The following is a 20,043-nucleotide window of genomic DNA, read 5'->3' on the forward strand; positions in this document are numbered from 1 at the left end:
ATATATGGTGGTAGTGCACACACGAGGCAAGACAGCCATAGATTTAGAGTGCAGAGATAGAATTGACTGCGTGTCTTAATCCCATCAATCTGGTGATGTGTTTTCTTATTTTGTTCTCGCTGTAGTCAGACACATCAGCTTAAGAAAGCCCTTTAGTAGTGATGGGATTAATGAAGGTCATCTCAATCTTCTCCAGTTCAGAAAATCATTGCAAAGGTGAGTAAAGTCATCAGGTAATAGTAAGAATAAAATCAACATCATTGGATTGTAGGGGTCAGCCCATTCTTCCCAGGGGTGTCTTTTGAATTTTATTCTTCCTCTTTCGTGATGATTTTATTCAGCTTGAGATTGAATTTCAGAACTGGGGAGATTATATAGAACTTTGACAAACTCCATCATTACAAAAGGACTTCCTTAGTTGAACATAGTAGCAAGAATAAACTGAATCAAGCATCATCCAACTTTAAGGGGTTAAGTAGCGGTCTTGTCCTGCATTGAGAGTACCCTGACCATTCTCCCCCAGGACGGTGATCAGTAAGCCCAAGGAGATAGCGCACCTCATCAAAAACAAATTCGGGTCTGCGGACAATATCAAGGAGCTAGCGGGTGAGGAGGAGGGAGGGGAGGAGGAGAGGGTTCACCACGGGTCAGCCACGCTACCTGTGGGGGCCTCCCTAGTCCCTCCCCCAGCCCCCGCACCCTCCTCCACCACCCCAGCACCACCACAAAGGTAACCACACTCCACCCAAAACACTCCCTTGACTGTAGGAATATCAGGTTTATAACTCAGGGATGTCCTCCAGATTATGACAGAATTTTACAATACAATTAATACACATCTACAGTGCACTTGTTACAACAGGAATATACTGTATATCCTTAATTCTGTGGGTATCGTCATTACTCCAACTTCCCGCCACACTCCAGTAGCATTGGAATTAATAGACAATTTACAGTATACTCTGTGCCAGGAATGTACTTCAGACTTTCACATCATTTTCTATACAGCAACTCACACTTCCCACCATGTTGTTTTGACCATAGAAATACACTGAAAAATTTGTAGGAGTTATTCATAAAATGGATGGTTCTTTATAAGTTAGGGATGTGCTTCTGATATTCACAACATTTTTCCATACATGTTTTCACACATCACCATAAAAATATCATGAATTATAATGGGATGTTCTCTAAAACATCACATTATTTTCCATGCAGATGAGACTTTATATTCAGAAATTTTGGTGGAGCAGTTTTATAGTCAGCAGTGGAAGTTTAATTGGCAAGTTCTCTGTCATTTACAATAGACTTATTAGCAAAAAAGAATACCGGAAAAGGTGACAGAGGTGACATTAAATAGCCTACTTACCATACTTGGACATGAAGACAATAATAGAGGTAGTGGCAAGGAGGATGACATTGGTACTAACTATAGCAACTTTGTTCTGCCCTAACAAAGGTTCCCAACCCCTATCAGCTCAGCCGATGATCATTTATAGTCAGATTAGTAGTAGGAGTACAGTAGTTAGTAGCTGCAACCCCAAGCTCATCTGAACATGAACCTAGTGGACTGCAGGCTGAAGTTGTCCTCTTGCATTCTGCCATCCCTCTTTTAGGGGAAAACTGGAATCGAGGATGTTTGTATAGCAGACGGCCTATTTGACCGGCCATGTCGGTGCCACAAGAAGGTGTCCCTCCCCAGCACCTGTAATTAGATTGGAGGGTTGATTTGACAGACAGCCAGGGAAACACATGCCTGCCTTATAACTAAGGCTCATCAAATTTCATGAAACCACAACTTAGTACAGTATTCAACTTTTGTGGTTGGCTGAGTTTCATCAGGTGAAAACAAACAAGCCTTGCAAGTACCAGGTCACAGAGTTGATGAAGGTTTTCTGTAACAGTTTCTAGACTCAGCCAGTACAGTAGAAATTTCTACCCAGCAGACTGTACATCAATAGCCAGGGACAAAAGTTGGCTTGCAATTCCATTGTATCTACTTCACACTTCGGACATGTAAGTCACTCTCCTCCTTGGTGCATTGTATCACAGAGAATCATCTATGATCAGAAAAACATAGCAAACCTTTCTCAGCTTAGAAATATTACACAGCAGAGGAAAGTGAAAATAGAAAAGGTGAAATGTTAGGGCAGAGACACACAGCATAGGAATATTAGCCAGAGGAAAGTGAGAGGTATGAGAGGTGAAGTATTGGTCAAACTTTGTCCTAAACTGCATACAGAGTACCAGCACAACTCCTTCTGTCATCATTTTCAGTAAGTCTGGTACTGTATTATTACAACTTTATGCATTATTTTGTGAATGACTTTTGGCACAAGCCTTGAATAATGGCCAACAGAAATGGAGATTGGAAGACTGTAGCTAAATTTTGCCCTGATTAGGAAGTCTGACTGAAGAGTGAGAATGATTAAAGGTAACAGGCCCCCATCCTCCCCTTAGGCTCCTCATTCTTATTTCATATAGTTCAGGGGTCATATTCTGACATTTTGCTGAGGCTATCATCTCTCGCACCACTACCAAACACTTTACAATGAAATGAGTGAAAGTGAAAAAAATAAAGTAGGCAAATTATTTTCTTTATTACTGTAACTATCTATCTATCTATCTATCTATCTATTGCCAGACGCCATAATCCCGTAAGGGATGGCCGTTTGACTTTGAGTTATTTGTTTGACTGGGAGGGGCACTAACCCTCCACCAACCCACTTGTTGACACGGAGGGAGCACGTATGGTTACTGTAACTGCTCTGGATAATTGATCACTGTAGAAACTGTATTCTTTTCACTTCAACACGACCTAAATATTGCCATCTCTTATCTTCATTGCTAAGTTACAACTACAGAATAACACTAGAACATTATGCTAGTCATGAAGAAGTTCAGTGGAAAGAATGTTGAACCATAATATCATCTTATTCTGCCACAGAGCTGTGTGAAATAACCACATAAGTATGAAAATCTGGGCCAAAGTGAAATGAAAGAATTGTAGTAATGATGCTCAGTGAATGTGACCCCTGGACCCAGTCACTCCCAGAATCCCACACTGGCTGTTCAGGTTGTAAGTGTGGTGTGTTGAGAGGCAGAAGAATTCATAATGTTTCTTTTTTAAGGAAGAAGGAACCTATAGGTGGTCCTCATTATAAGTTAGGGATGCTTTTCATTTTTTATCCTTTTAATTATTCAGTTCTGTAATTAAATGTAAAATGAAAACAGCTTTATAAGTAGTTGTGGACTTTATTTTTTTTTTCTTGTTTTCAAGAGCTGAACCCCTTTAGTATAATATATATTATATATTTTTTTCCATATGATTTTGTGGCCACCTCAAACGGGATTGAGGCATCTGGCAATAGATAGATAGATAGATGATTTTACTCAGAGCAAGAGAGTAACTTTCTGAACTGAAAAGGATTATTTCACTGTTCATTGATCAATGCACAATCAGGGGACTTTGCTAAGCATGTCTAGCAGTTGTTATAGTTTTTGATCAACCCCAGTCTGTCTGGCCAAGCAGTCCCATCAACTGCAGGTAAGCAACCACCCCTGCGGGGCCATCCCATGCAGTAAACCAATGTCCCCTTGTGGTCAACAGTGCCTCGTCACATCAAGACACGGAGAATAGTGTGGAGATTTGGTTCCTTGATGGATGCCACATTCGTGACTCACCCAGTTAACATTGACACCACAGTAGGCTCCCCGTCACTCTGTACTTTGGTTGTATGGTTACCACCCAACATTGTAAATGGTTTCCTGGATTACAGGAAACCATTAGGTTTGTCAGTCAGTGTAGAGCCACCTGAAGTGGAAAAAAGAAGAATAAAAAGTGACAAGAAGGAAAGGGAGACGTAGGAGGAGAGGAGGGCAGACACAGAGATTGAATGAGAAAGGGGAAGGAAGAAGTTGGCAGCATTGTATCAAGTGAGTGGATGATGGTTGCTACCACCTACCAACTTGTTTAGCAGTATTAAGAATAAAGTGACTAATGCAGTACATTCTTGGAATGAAGGGGTTAGTAGCAAAGTAGAATATGAGAAATAGTATCTTATATTGAGGACTTACCAGATAGTGTTCCTTACAATGATACATGAGTGATGTGAACTAAAAATCCAGTGAACTGATTGTTATCTTAGATTGAATGTAAGTACAGGGTGGTTCATATATAGCACTCCTCAGTTTTGTGTGTGGACTCTGCTCAGTTTGCTTTTGTAGAGGACCAGAAATAATTTGGTTGTTAACATGTAATCAGGAGATGTAAAAAAGAAGACACTATGGAGCATGGAAAAGGTTGTGGGAAGTAGAAATGATGCAGAATCAAGCTGAGGTGGATATATGGACCACCTTATTTTTATCGAAATTTCCTTCACAAGAACTGAAAGGCACAGTGTGACTGGCACAAATTGGAAAGCATGGGTGAAAGAGATTGCACTGATAGTATGAAGCTGGTACTTTAGTTTTGTGTTTCCTCCATTTTTTCCTCTGTCTGGCTGCCTGCCTTATGCTTCACCACACTCCTCTTCTCTCCTTCCTCACTAACACATCTAGCAACACAGCTGAAGTTTGTTTATCCACGTACCTGATTAGCAAAAGCGTCAATGTCTGAAAAAGCTCATCAAACCCCATACAGTAGAACCCCGGAATTCGTACACAATTCATTCCTTGAGGCCGTGCAAGTTGCAATTTGTTCGAAACCTGAATCATTTTTTTCCATAAGAAATAATGTATTTTACATTAATCTGTTCTTTAGTATGGATGGAACAGTAGATTTCGCCATACCATAATGAATGGCAAGATCGGAGACACGGGTTCCACTTTCAAACTTTTCAGTGAGTTCTTTTTTCAGCTCAATTGTTGTTCTCACTGCTTTTCTTTTAGCTCCAGCTGACTCACTAATCTTCGTAGGGCCCATGATTATGTACAATTTTCTAACGAACATATGTAATTTATCACAACGTTTGATGGAGCCTTTATGACTGATGCGTAGCTGGTGGAAGACAAAGCCAGACTGGCGACCATGTGGCACCTATGACGTTGCATCTCTTAGTGTGAACAGCGGGTCGCCGTACGAAAACTGGAGCGATTTTTGGACGAAAATGCTGTATGAAAACCGAGTTGTACGAGTAGAGAGGTGTACGAGTTCCGGGGTCCCACTGTATTTATTTATTTATTATTATTATTATTTTTTTTTATACAGGGACAAACAGTTGGTCACTCCTACTTTAAGTATAGACTGAATAACCTAGCCTCAGTTCCGTATGCTTTTGATGGCACGAAAGTAATTATTAATGATATGATGATGATGAAGATATTAATAATTACATATATGATGATGAATTTCCAGTTATTTGTAGAATAGAATACCGGTACAGTGGAATTTTGAATTATGACAGTTTAAAATTCAATTATTCGAATTTCGCTGCGTTTGGAGTGGTCCACTTACCTCACTTTTCGATGCTCTCTGGGCCAGACTCCAACCAAAACAGGCAAAGATAATATTTTTGATGCGAACCAAAATACTAGTAGTGAAGGAAAATTATAAGAAAAAGTATGAGCATAACCTAATATGTGATGTGTGTGAAGAAGAGAATAAAAATTAACATCATTTATTCATACGTGAAGCATATGAAGATATGGTTCCAAGACAATTCATTGTCAAGTCAGTTCGCCATCAGATAATTCCCCGTCAAAAGATGGACGCAGCCAAAGGAGAAATGGCAATACAGGAAAGGGCAGAAATACACCAAGTATACACTTGCTGACAAGACAATCTACATTTGCTGACAGTATGGCAGTACAATGCAGAACTACAGTTACTTAACCACAATTATATTTCATAAAGTGGGCAAAAAAATCATGATTTTATTTTATTTTTTTTTTATTTATTTATTTTTTTTGGGGGGCATAGGCTTCACAGCCTGCTATCAAGGCCCAGCAGTCCTCCTACATACCATACACCTCTACATGTCACCACTTCGGCGCTAACACCCACCATCCATATTGATTGAATACATGCTAGGACTGTCTCATACAGGATTGGTGTATTGGTATTAGCGGGGGTATTTTTACAACATGTCAGTGGGTCTTTTGGTAGATCAGTAAAGCCTGATTTAATGAAATTCAAATCCTTAAACTGTTCCCTGCCCCAGCCGGAGGTTTGGAGGCCCAGGACCCAAACTAATTTTTCCCATAAGAAGTTCAGTTTAAATTTCGATTATTTGAATTTCGCGGTGATTTTTAGGCACCTATTCCTGTCAAAATTCGAAATTCCACTGTAAATAGCAATATCTTGGAGAAAGATTCATTGGCACCTATGCCTGTCAAAATTCGAAATTCCACTGTAAATAGCAATATCTTGGAGAAAGATTCATTGCAGCGTAAGGCCCCATGCGCAGTCATAACTGCACAGTCATGATGATTGTGTGATTAATGGTTTTGACCATACTCAGGTACTGTATTGAGATTGTGCAATCTAATTTTCATGTTTGGCACATTCCACGAAAATGAGTACAGTACAGTGCTTGGCCACATGTACAAGGTCTGTTCAGGAAGACTCTGACCTTAGACTAAAAAAATAAATAGCTACCCTGTTGAGCTAGGACACTAATCTCCTTCAGAGTAGGCCCGTTCTGGCTTGACACACATTCCCCAGCATTTTTCACAGTCAGTTTTTATTATCTCCAGCAGGTGCTTCATCGCATTCATCATGATCTCCTCTCTTGGATGAATGTTGCTCAAGACATGTTGGAGTGTGCAAATCGCAATCCAGACTTTCTGAAGACTGTTATTACTGGAGATGAGACTTGGATGTATGGGTATGACCCTGAAACCATAGCACAGTCATCCCGATGAAGGCATGCAAGGTCGCCTCGACCAAAAAATGCATGACAAGCCCACACCAAGGTGAAATGCACTCGTGTGATGACTTTTTTTTTTTTTTTTTTTTTTTTTTTTCCGACTGCTGTGGTGTTGTACATCGAGAATTAGCACCAGAAGGCCAAACTGTCAGCAAACATTACTACCTTGATGATGTCTGTTGTCTTTGTGATGAAGTTCAGTGGAAGAGACCACACCTTTGGAAAGTGGCAAGTTGGACACTGCATAATGACAACACCCCTGTCCATTCTTCTCAACTTATTCTAGAATTTTTGGCCAAAAACAACATCTGCAGGTCTGTCAGGCTCCCTGCTTACCAGACATGGTTCCATGCGACTTTTGGTCATTCCCCAAGCTCAAAACTCTGCAGAAAGGTTCCCGATTTGAGACGAGAGAAGGGATCATGATGAATGCGACGAAACACCTGCAAGAGATACTGAAAACCAACTTCAAAAAATGTTTCAGGCAGTGAAAAGAATGCTGGGGTACGTGTATCAAGTCAGAAGGGGCTTACTTTGAGGGGGATTAGTGTCCTAGCTGAACAAGTTTGCTATTTATTTTTAGAGCCTGAGGTCAGATACTTTTGGAACAGATCTTGTATAGCAGTAATCCTTTGTCTGGAGACCATGGAACCCAAGGAAAAAAGAAAAAGAAGGATATGGATACAGGCTGTCCTAAAGAAATGTAAAATTTCACACACGACACATCTGCAGAACTGTGATTGCGCAGTCATTCCTACACACAATCAGGCTTGATTTCACGGTCTTCGTGATTAACAATACATTAAACCATGAAGAGCATTAAACCATGTTGCATACTATTACTTTCAGTCATTTGTGTAAGCCTTGTGTTACAGCCACACATAATGGATATATCTGTACAATCACCATGATTACACAGTCATCATTGACTGTATGGGACCCTTTACATGGCATGCAGTTGATCCCAGTGCCCTAAGGTGGCATAACATGGATAATTGGAGCTCGGCAATATGGTGATGGAATATTGTATTGCTAGTGGAATAAAAGTATTCTTATGGTTAAAACAGCTACTGGAAGTTTGCATAGCACAAAACTCAAGGGAAGTTAAGTTGAGTAGCCTACAGTATACTTTAGTTTTTAAAATGCTTTATTGGTGAGAGGGAGAATTGAGAGCTAGCTGCTAACATGCTTGTGCATAATAACACACACACACACACACACACACACACACACACACACACACACACACACACACACCTTAGTTTAGACACTGTTGTCCATGTAAAGATAGAATAAATGTAGGAACTGAAACTTTCTTGAGACGGAGCAGGCATATGTATTAGCTAGATCCTTAGGAATTTAAAATATACAGTATACAGAAGACAAAAAAACACTTTGTTATTATTGTTTTATGTTAAGGTATGTTGATTTAACCCCGTCACTGGTATTACTGATATTTTTGCTGTCAGGTATGTTAATTCAGCTAACACCAGGTGGTTTTATATAACGACTGAAGAGATGGATTTATGACTAATAGATAGGCTACTGATTGACTAAGTAATTGACTGACTAATATGTCAACTAAATTACTGGCTCACTAATTTACTGACCCACAAACTGAAGTGACTAACATACTGACTGCTTTGCCAACTGACTGACTAACTAGCTGGCTGATTGACGGGCACTTACTCACTTACTGATTACTTACTAATTGATTGACTTACTGGCTTACTGATTGACTGATAATTTGAGTGATAGACTTAGTGATTGACTGACTGACATACTGACTGCTTGACTGATGTACTGATTGAGTGACTGGCTTACTGACTGAGTGATTGACTGGCTTACTGACTGATTGACTGGCTTACTGATTGTCTGATATACTGATTGACTGACTAGCCTACTGACTGATTGACTGACATTGACTGACTTACTGATTGACTGACATTGACTGACTTACTGATTGACTGACATTGACTGACTTACTGATTGACTGACTTACTGATTGACTGACATTGACTGACTTACTGATTGACTGACATTGACTGACTTACTGATTGACTGACTGACTGACTTACTGACTGATTGACTGACATTGACTGACTTATGGACTGTCATTGACTGATTTACTGACAGATTGACTGACTTATGGACTGACATTGGCTGACCTACTGATTGACTGACATTGATTTGACCTACTGACTGATTGACTGACTTGCTGACTGATTGACTGACATTGATTAACTTATTGACTGACATACTGACTGATTGACTGACTTACTGGCTGACTGACTGACATTGACTGATTGACTGACTTACTGGCTGACTGACTGACATTGACTGATTGACTGACGTTGACTGACTTACAGACTGATTGACTGACATTTACTGACTGGGATTGACTTATTGACTGACTTGCTGACTGACTGACATTAATTGATTGACTTACAGAGTGACTGACTGATTGACGGACATTGAGTGACATACTGACTGATTGACTGACAGACTTACAGACTGATTGACTGACTTACTGACTGACTGACTGATTGACTGACACTGACTGATTGACTGACATTGACTAACTTACTGACTTACTGACTGACTGACTGACTGACATTAATTAAATTACTGACTGATTGAGTGACATTAACTGACTTATTGTCTGATTAACATTGACTTACTAACTGACTGATCGATGCTGACTGACTGATTGACAGACATTGACTGACTTACCAACTGATTGTCTTGCTTACTGACTGACTGCCTCTCAGACCAACTGATTGATTGACTGGTTGACTTAATGATTGACTGACTGAATGAATGATTGACTGATGTACAGATAGATGAATAGATAGATAGACTGACGAATTAAGGGACAAAATGATTTATTAATTTGTTGATAGTAAATTGCTTGAGACTGTGCTTGGTTCATTAATAAACTGATAGATAGTTTGGCTGATTAACAAACTCTCTGATGTATTACTAATTCCGTTGACTGATTGCCTACATCCCATCAGCAGCCAGCACCCAGGTGGGGGTGGCGGGGGAGGTGGGGCGGGCAGCAGCAGTGGTGGGGGCCATCACGGGGGCGGGAGTAAGGTGGGCAGCGAGGACGGGTCGGAATGCAACTCGTCCATCACCAGTGAGAGCGTCCCAGGTGGCAGCGCTACCCTTGCCCAACTCACCAGCCCTCGCAACCACCAGGTATGAGACAAGTACAGGATTCCTTTTTATCTTTTACTTTTGTTTCCTTGCGCAAATTTAAACTCCTTGCAGTCACTGAGTACAGTATTCCCCTTCTGTCTTTCTCTTTTGTTTCCTTGTGCAACTTTAAGCTCCCTCCACAGTCACCAGGTACAGTATTCCTCTTCTGTCTTTCTCCTTTGTTTCCCTGCACTTTTAAACTCCCAGCACAACTTCAAACTCCCTGCACAGCTACATCATCCATATTTGTACCTAATTTGTCTTACCCCAATTTATCGTCCTCGTACAATTTTCCTGTTCTTCCTTTCTGTTATGTCCTATCTGCATCCTCAGTCATAACTTCCATGCGTGACCATAATTCCGTAGCTGTACAATTGTCTCCATTTCTGAGCTCTACCAGGGGTGTTGTGTTGGAAATCTTATGTGCTGTTAGTGTATTTGTTTAGGATTTACATCCTAAATGGAGATGAGGTGTCTGAGGAGTATGTGTGGAGTGACGCGTATGGATCGGGTGCGAAATGATGAAGTGCGAAGGAGAACTGGAGTTGTTCAGGAGATGGCTGGTAGAGTTGAGCAGAGGGTGTTGCGATGGTTTGGGCATATGGAGAGAATGGATAATGAGTGATTGGTGAAAAAGATAACTAGATCTGATGTGAGAGGTGTAAGGCTGAGAGGAAGACCACGAATAGGATGGATGGATAGTGTGAAGAGAGCGCTGGATGCGAGAGGGATGTCTGTCGAGCAAGGAAGAGTGGCTGTGCGTGACAGAAATAAATGGAGAGAAATTGTGAATAAATAAGTGATGACGCAGCCCTGAGGGGATATTCTCCCGCATTTGGTCTGATCAGCTAGTCAGGTCAGGTGCGGGTAAGGGGATGGATATGTTATGATGTGGCAGGGGTAAACCAGCTCTGCTGTCGGGCCCTGCTGCGGATGTCACTGATTGCATTGCGCAGTTGACCCTTGTGCGGTGTGGTGCGGTGAGGATCTGTCCGTTCTCCCCTTTGGGGCTAAGATGTGAATGAATGTGTTTAAATGGATGAGTAAATGGAGAGTGTGTCGTCCTGTCTCGGCTACCTCCCTTTCCTTGGGGGAAGCAGCCTAGGTATATAGATAGATAGATAGATAGTTGGATTACTATAATGGGCTTGTTCCAACATAGTAAATGTGAGAGTTAAACAGATACATTAGTCACTAAAGACTTTCAACACACCATTTCATTCTGTAATATTCAGAAGTGGAGGCAGTTGTAGCTACCTGACTTCATATCTCCATGCATAATCCTATTTTTTGCTGTCTTTTCTCAGCCAAAATCCTGGTCACTTACATAATGTTCTTTCCTGCACATTTTCAGCCTTCCTCCTCCCAATATCCACCCTCCATCAGTTAAAGCTCCTTTCATAATTACACTTACAAAAGATTACTTCCTTCACAGTCACATTTTCAGTATCACCTTCTTACACAGTCATAGCTCATACACAATTGTATCTTCTTACAGTGTCACCTTACACAGTCACATTCAGGAGGACAGGTGTGAATGCAACTTATCCTCCACCAACAAGCATTTTTCTGGCAGCAGTTACCCTGGCTCAGCTTACCAGCCCTCGCAGTGACCAAATCCCATAGATCATCTTTAATCACCCTTCCACTCTTTACCATATCACCTTCCACTTTTCAGTTCCTCCCTGTCCACTTGCATAGCCTAACTCTGTGCACTGTCATATTTTCTGCAGTGCTGTCTGCTTTCAGAGTTTTCCCCTTCTTGCATAATCTTACTTTCTGCACCGTCCCTGCTTAATCAAAATCTTGCACACTTGCATCATCTATCTCCCTGCAAAGTTTCAGCATCCATTCTCCTACACTCCCATGCTGCCTTACCTGCTTGCATAGTTTTAACTTCTGACAGTCACATCATGTTGCACAGTCCTATCTTACATAGTCCCAACCATCTGCACATTTAAGATGACTATAAAACACAATTTCTTCCCTTTATGTTCCAGCTTTGATATGTTTTTCTGTGTCCCATGCACATAATCAGTCAGTTCTGGAGCTATTTTCATCAGCCTACCTATCTATCTGCCTACAGTTCCAGTCTTTATTTTTTATTATATTTTTTGTTTTGTTCTAGAGAGGATATTTTTCATGGGCATTATTATGGCCAGTCATTTTTCAAAGTTAATGTATGAACTCTGTTCTCTAACAGAGAAGTGCAAGAGTAAAAAAAATAAATAAATAAAAAATAATAATAATAATAAAACAGATTCTTAGTGCCATCACACCACCTTAGATGAGCCTTTGTTTTGTGTTGCAGGTGGACTACTTTGGGCAGGGTGGCTTAGGTGCCATCACACTGGAACAGGTGTTGCTGGAATTGAGGGAGAGCCGCGAGGAGATCTCACAGCTACGTGAGGAGATTGACACCATCAAGGTAACAGTGCAGAATGTATAAATGGATTTGTTATACACAGTATTTTTAAGCACAAAGGGCAAGGATAAATGGATGTTACCTTTCTGTAATTACACAACTGCATGAGGAGAGACCATCAAAATAAGATTGTTGAGGACTAATGGATATGATATTTATCTTATGATCACAAGCTATAGACACCATCATGGTAAACCTGCAAGATATACAAAGCAAAAAGGGGAGGGCAGATACTCAATTGTGGTGCTTATCTCCATAACATAAATCTCAGAACCTGTGATAAGTTATTCACCTACTATGTTTTTTTTTTTTTTTTTTTTTTTTTTTTTTTTTTTTAATGCGAGGAAGAAGGAACCAAAGGCCATGAGCCCGCAGTAACAGTTCCCTCCAAGAGAAAAACAAAATACAATAGAGATACAAAGGCTACTGCATCATCCAGGTCACTGCGGTTACCTCCCTTACTTGCTCACTTTACCTACCAACCCACAAAGGGTGGATGGACACTTAGAGTGAGTGGCATCAACTGCCCACACCAGGATTTTAACCCTGGCACTGCCGGCCCTACACTTTCATATCCTGCAGTGCTACTTGGCCAGTATGGAAATGGAAAAATTATACCTTTATACTGAACGTGTGTTTATTGTGAGAATGTGACAACTTTGACCCCATTTCAACCTTCTTCATGGCTAGTGTTCAATAGACTGACCGAATGATACTGAAGGAGCTTCTGAGTTAGTCCAAAACTGCTTTGTCTTCATGGTATGTTGATAACATTTTTACATTTCAACTTAGACTCTTTTTATGTATGTACAGTCGTCAGCATAAATTCGCTGCAAGTCTACTAGTGTGATGCCAGTCCTTTTCTCTGGCAACAGTGTAAAGGGATGAGTTGCCACATACACTTTTATACACTTTACCGATGTGTTTTTCAGATGTGGTACTAGAGACTGACTAGAGTACAATTCTCTGTATACCGTAATTGATTAGCGTAAAAAAATTGCAAGAGTTGACAATGTTATGGAACGACGTATAAACGTAATACTCTGGTATTCTTCATTATAACAGTGTGCAAGCTCCCTTTCCGTCTCTCCCCCTTACTCCTCCTGATGTCCCCCCCCACCCCTCCCTCTCCCTCCTACCCCAACTCACTTTCATGCCTCTCCACTGTCTCCTCTCCCCACACTCTCTACCTTCATTCATTTATCCACGGCACTAACCCGACTGGCGCATCGCAATTCTCTCTTGACTGTTTTCTAAACCCAGTCTGCCTTATTCCCAGTTGCTTGCAGTACTACCAACTATATCCAAGGTTTATTATCAATATTCCTTCCTGTTCTAGTTCCATTCTTACCCTTCTTGTCTCCTTCCCACTCCTCTCCAGTTGTCTTTCTGTTCTCCACCCTTTGTCACTGCCAACAGCCGGGAGATACAGGAACACTGAGGTCTCGTTCTTGTGATGTATTCCTTGTTAGTATTTGTTTGAGTGAGCCTGGAAGTCTGTGCCTATTATATCAGTAGGCAAAATTAAACAAACATTCGTGCCCACTCCTCCTACTGTTCGCCCTCTCTCTTCCCTAGGAAAATGTTCCCATTCTCCTCATACTGTTCACTGAATCACGAAGCAGTATCAGAAACACTAAAGTTTTGAACTGCTGCGTCATGTGTGAAGTAACGAGTGGGAGAAAGAGACTGTTGCATGGCATGAAACTCTCGAATTTTGAGGAGCAAAAAGGTTACAGAAATAGACAAGAAATAGAGAAGAGTGCGGTTTATTACGTAGATTAGCGTTGTGGGTGATATAAGGTAGACAGGGCGGAGAGAGAGAGAGGAGTGGAGATGAAGGATAGCGGGAGAGGGAAGGAGAAGGGGAGGGTGGGGAGGGACAAGGGATGGATACGAGGGAGAGAACAGGAGTTTCACCATTCGACAACATTCATCTGTCGTCTTTTGCACATTTTTACGCTAACCAGATATAAAGAATATTGTATTCTGAGTGATTTATAGTACTAATTCTTACAAACACGTCTTTAAAGCGTATAAAAGCCTGTGTGGCAACTAGTTCCCATACACTGTTGCCAGACAAAACGACTTCCATCACACGAGCAGACTTGCAGCGAATTTGTGCTGACGACTGTACAACTGTATCATAATCAGATGTTCACCAACCCTTCCCTGGTGGCTGTAGCAGTGGAAGGTGTTACCTGAAATATTTTTATGAGGTAGAAGTATGAACAACAACGGTTAAGAGTTTGGTGAAGAATGATAGTCTGGCATTATGGAGAGGAATGAGAAATATGGAAGGCAAGACACAGTGCCGGCAAAGTCTTCATAAACTTTTGCTTGTGGTAATGCTTGTGCATAGGGTCCAAGTTGAGTTGAAACTGTTGTGCAGTCTTAGCACAAAATGCAGTTTTAATATCTGGGTATGATTTTTCCCCGTAAAAGGAGGTACCGTTAATCAGTTTGAAGGGGGCAGTGGTGGTTAGGGAGCTAGAAAAGTGACTTGCTGCCAAAAAAGAAATACAGTTAGACCTGCGGCAGGGATAGAGAACAGATTGAGTGTTTGAATTTTGTTAAAACAGACATGAATAAAATTCCACAAGACTCCCCAGCATGTTTTAGAAACACTCCCACAGATACCATAACACCACCCCTGAACAAGTCAGCCCTTACATGTACAGCACACCCTTGTTGTATGGTGATGCGTTTGATAAACTTCATCGCATAACAATTTATCGTAAATAAAGTCAGCTATAACATGGGTTCAGAGGGGATACATTTTGACCAAGAGTCACCCACTGAACAACATAAACTCAGTTGAACTGGTAGTTATTCTGCTTCACTGCATTCACTTGCTGCCAACCCCCAAAAATAAGTACAAGCATCGGTTTCCAGCTCACCTAGTACTGTAGTTGTTTCACTTAACTTCACTACTCTTGCTACATGAGCTTGAACACTGCATTATTGTTGCATCACTGAAGCTAGCACACCAGATAATGACTGCGTTCATAAGCCATCTTGGAGCATGCAGATGACTGTAAGCTTCCATGTTGGCAGTTGTATAAGCAAAAATAGCAATTGTACTTCAACCATTAAAGCTTTGTTTGGGATCATAATGATCATGTAGGCAAAAATGTAATTGTATAATGAAAAAAAAAAAAATGCTAGATTTCAGTCATAATAAAAGCAGTTCATCATATACTGGTTCAATGTAAAACGAGGGTCTGCTGTACTACTATTCAATCAGGGTGCTGGCTAGTAGTGCCAGAGTAGTGACATGTGAGGGTGTGTGACACATGGAGGACTGGTAATCATGAGGGAATGGACTGTTATAAAACCTCTCTCATTTTCCCTTCAACACAGCAAACCCTAGCGAGCGAGGTTAAGGTGAACCGGGATGGATTACAGGAGGAAAAGTTCCGGTGCGAACGGCTGGAGGAGCAAGTGAACGACCTGACAGAGCTGCACCAGAATGAAATGGCCAACCTGGTGATGAACATGGCTGACATGGAGGAGAAGGTGCAATACCAGAGTGAGGAGCGCATCAGGGACCTACATGAGATTGTCGAGAATTGTCACACCAGGGTCAGTATATATTCAGAACTTTATGTAAGGGTGATTTTGTAATTACAGGGATGCTGAAGGCTGGCAGGGTAGCAGTGGATTCAGGGCAGGTGGATGATCAAGCCCTTTTTCCTTGATTCAACTAGATTTTACTACTTTGTAAAACAACTGTCTAAACCCATACGCTGTATCCTCCTTGCCAGATATTGAGTTCAAAAAGTCTGTTCTAAGCTGAATAAAATAATCAGGAAATGGCAAGAACAAATTGAAAAAGACATTCCAAGTCTCAGTGAATAAAGATGAGTAAATGTAGGAGTGTAGTAAAGAGACTGGCGAGTGTAAGAGTGGGTGAGCGGTGTATGGTATGTTTATTTGAACCTGACAAAGACCTGTGACCCCTTTCAGCTCAAATGATGGCCAGTGGAGGGTTAATTTGACTAATAACCAAGGAGACTCATTACAACCACATAACTAAGGTTCACTGAATATCATGTAATCAGGACTTAGTATCGAAATTGTGGGAGTGGGTCAGTTCCATCAGGTGAAAAAATAATGATTAGTGTGACAAGTGTGATATCCTTCCTTTCATTTTCCTGTGGCAGATCTCTCGCATGGAGCACCAGCAGGCTCAGCAGCAGCAACAGTTCCTCACACTGGAAGGCCTCGAGAACAGCAATGCACGTGCAGTCTTTGTCAAGCTCATCAACGTACTCCTCACTGTACTTCAGGTATGTTAAGTGGAGTGTTTTCAGTTACTTGTAATGGATTTAGTTTCTAATAATCTAAGCAGCTTCACATACACAAGGTAGTAGTAGTAGTAGTAGTGGTAGTAGTTGCAGTAGTAGTAGGAGTTGTAGTACAAGTAGTAGTACCTGTATAAATAGTGGTGGTGGTGGTGGTGGTGGTGGTTGTAATCCCAGGTTCACCTGAAATGTGAACCTGGTGGATTGCAGGCTGAAGTGTCCTTTTTCCAGTAGTCCACCATCCTCCTCTTGGGGGATAGGTAGGGAGCAGAGGGATGCTTGTATAGCCAGGTAACTTCAGCCATTGAATGAAGGCAGATTATACAAGAAACAATATGACGCCACATACGAATATTACATGTTTGCCGTGTATTTTGGCGGTGGTTGTATGAAGTTTTATGAAGGGCATTGGACTAACCCTGTGTGAAAAAGTGATGATGATGATGATCCACTATTACTTCTTCCTCATTAACAATATCATCCTACGCTGATGACCTAACAATAGCCTCACAATACTTCAGTGTCCAACAAGCAGCAGGCCAGCTACAACAGTTCCTATACTTACCAGAACATAGGCATAGGCAGAACAGAATGATTGCTTTATTAACAAAATCAATCATCGCCCTCTTCACATCAAGCAGACATTAGCCTCAAGCACATCCTCAAGTCTTCCTTGTAAACCAGTCACATCCTTTGGAAGGACACCACCAAATTCTAGGACTTACTCTGAATACACAAATAACCTTTTCCTAATGCAAAAACAGCAGCGGTGCAAAGGCATTTTGTATACTCAGTGCCTTGAAAACATACAGGCACTACCTGTTGACAGCAGAAAGAATACCTGAAAGCTGTCTACAGACAGTGCATTAGAACAGATATTAATTTTTAGAAACCCATCACCTAAACACCCACCAGCATGGAAAATACAGCATATAAAAAAAGAAGCCTTAAAAATAATAACAGCATGCACAAATTCAACAAATACAGATCACATGGCCAAAAAAACAAAAATACTCCCAGTCAGGGTCTGTATGAATATGAGAGGCATACAGTTTACTACTTCATTTCGGGAGCCATCCTATTCATGTGGCAATTACATCACACCACCGGAAAAGGGGGGGAGGAGGAGAAAACACCCCCCCAACATTATACAAAATGGCATAATAACATCCCTCCTTTTCCACCCAGCACGACAGTTAACAATACGTACAGTACATAAATACATAACCACCGCAGCCATCCAAAGCCTGCTAAATAGCATCCTTCATGAACCTCCATCAGACATTCAGCCCTCAGAAACTACCCTACCCAGAGAGATACAGGTGCACCTAACCAGACTGCAATTCTGCCATCATCCTTCCTTGCTGCTGTACCCACACAAAACATAATCTCTCAAACAATCCAGTGTGCCAGTACTGCGGTGCAGCCACTCACACCACTTCACACTTACTCATGTTGTGCATCTCACTATCACAACACAGGTCATCCTTAAAAAAAAAAAAAAAAAAAAAGTCGGAGCACTTGGTTGAAATGGCCTGCTTCTTTCAGTCTAGTGGGTTAGCTTCCATTTGAGCCTAGGACTACGTGAACAATAAGAGCAACATGATGGCGGCAGTGATGATGATGATGATGGTTCATTTCATTGTCACAGTACCATGCATTACCCAGATGGAAGAACTTTACCTGCACATTGGGGTTTATTGATGATGATGATGATGATACTTCTACCAACACTAACATAACCATATGCCCTCAGGTGCTGCTGCTGGTAGTAGCAACAGTTGCCAACATCTTAACGCCACTTCTACAAACCCGCACCCGCCTCTTCGTCACCGCCACTCTCCTCCCCCTCACCCTGTTTATCTACATCCAACTACCGGAACTTCGGGAAATGTGGCACTCTTTCACCGAACGCCGATTATTTTCGTTTAAGTAGCAGAGGAGACTGGTGGACTTTAATGCCGCTACCGAGAGTTTGTTGCACCATGGGCTGAGATTTCACCAAGCGACAGTTCTCCTTGAAAGTACCAGAGGAGACTGGTGGACTTTAGTGCTGTTACTGAGAGTTTATCACATTGTGGGCCGTGATTTTCAGATTGCTATGAATTATTTGGATGGTAGAAATTGTATGGGAGCTTGACGGAGCACCAAGTCTCATCCTTAAACAGCAGTGATCTATGGACAATATTGGGGCTACCGAGAGTTTATCGCACTATGGGTCATATATTCACCTGACAACAGTTCTCATTCAGTGTAGCAGTGGACACCAACAGACTTTAGTGCCACCACCAAAAGTTTGTCGCACCATGGCAAGCTGTCAGTGAGTGCCGATTCTTTTCCATCAGTTACCAGTGGAGAGCAGTGGACTCAGGTGGCATTGTTGGGAGTTTATCATGCTGTGGGTTGTAATTCCACAGTGCTGTGAATTGTTCAGTTAGCAGAAATTATATTGGGGAGTGCCATTTCATCTCCTTCAAGTAGCAGTGAAGCCTGATGGACTGGAATGGCACTGATGAGAGTTTATCGCACTGTGGGTATTACTTTTGCAGTGCAGTGAATTATTCAGGTGGTAGAAAACATACCCACGTGTTTAAATAGTGTTTATTGCAAAGATATTGTGTTTACTATGAAGGTATTGTGTATCCTACCTCATCCCATCTTTAGGTGGGAAGGAGGTTCAGGATGATGATGATGATGATATTATGATGATGCAACAGCTTTGAGCCAACTTGGTCCCTCTTGGATATGATTAGGGTCGAAGTCATGTACAAACTGTTGTATTTTCACGATAAACAGGATTTTAATATGTAGGTATAGTTTCTGCCATAACCACACCGTAATTACATTGAAAGACCAATGTAGTGGATTTTAGCCGCACACAGGCAGAGTTTTTGTGTGCAATATGACTTTAGTTTGCACTTTTACAGGGCAAGGTTACAGTAAGTCCTTGTTATATGTTGATTTTTTTTTTTTTTTAGTTTAGTTTATAGTAATCATAGGAAAAAATGGCTTTAGGTTCCTATTTTCCCCCAAACTACAGGAGGACATGTATGGAAGAAGTTTTGATATTTTTGAACATTTAACAGTATCAGTTACATGAGGAGAAAAGCATACCAGTTATAGTTGTATGGAAAAAGGAAAGAACCAGTTGTGGCTGTATAGAAAAATATAGTACCTTAAAAAAAAAAAAAAAAAAAAAAAAAAAAAAAAAGCTGATATTTTGGAACACATTTTTGGC

General features: G+C 41.2%; 1 protein-coding gene across 3 annotated transcripts in view; it reads left to right on the forward strand.

The window, feature by feature from the left end:
* Dmtn (transmembrane and coiled-coil domain 2 protein Dmtn) overlaps nucleotides 1-19,786 on the forward strand; it is a 130,079-nt gene extending 110,293 nt beyond the window's left edge. For 2 of the 3 annotated variants that reach the window (XM_080270731.1, XM_080270733.1), the window contains 6 exons: nucleotides 524-730; nucleotides 9,887-10,073; nucleotides 12,385-12,501; nucleotides 15,862-16,083; nucleotides 16,665-16,790; nucleotides 18,562-19,786. In XM_080270731.1, the coding sequence (XP_080126857.1) occupies nucleotides 524-730; nucleotides 9,887-10,073; nucleotides 12,385-12,501; nucleotides 15,862-16,083; nucleotides 16,665-16,790; nucleotides 18,562-18,741 (1,039 nt within the window). In that variant the 3' untranslated portion in view covers nucleotides 18,742-19,786. The remainder of the gene's footprint in view (nucleotides 1-523; nucleotides 731-9,886; nucleotides 10,074-12,384; nucleotides 12,502-15,861; nucleotides 16,084-16,664; nucleotides 16,791-18,561) is intronic. The other variant, XM_080270732.1, reaches the window with a different exon arrangement.
* Nucleotides 19,787-20,043: the final 257 nt, after the last annotated feature.

This window comes from Coenobita brevimanus, chromosome 42, assembly GCF_032717465.1.
Source record: "Coenobita brevimanus isolate Jiangsu-jjx chromosome 42, ASM3271746v2, whole genome shotgun sequence".
Taxonomy (NCBI): domain Eukaryota; kingdom Metazoa; phylum Arthropoda; class Malacostraca; order Decapoda; family Coenobitidae; genus Coenobita; species Coenobita brevimanus.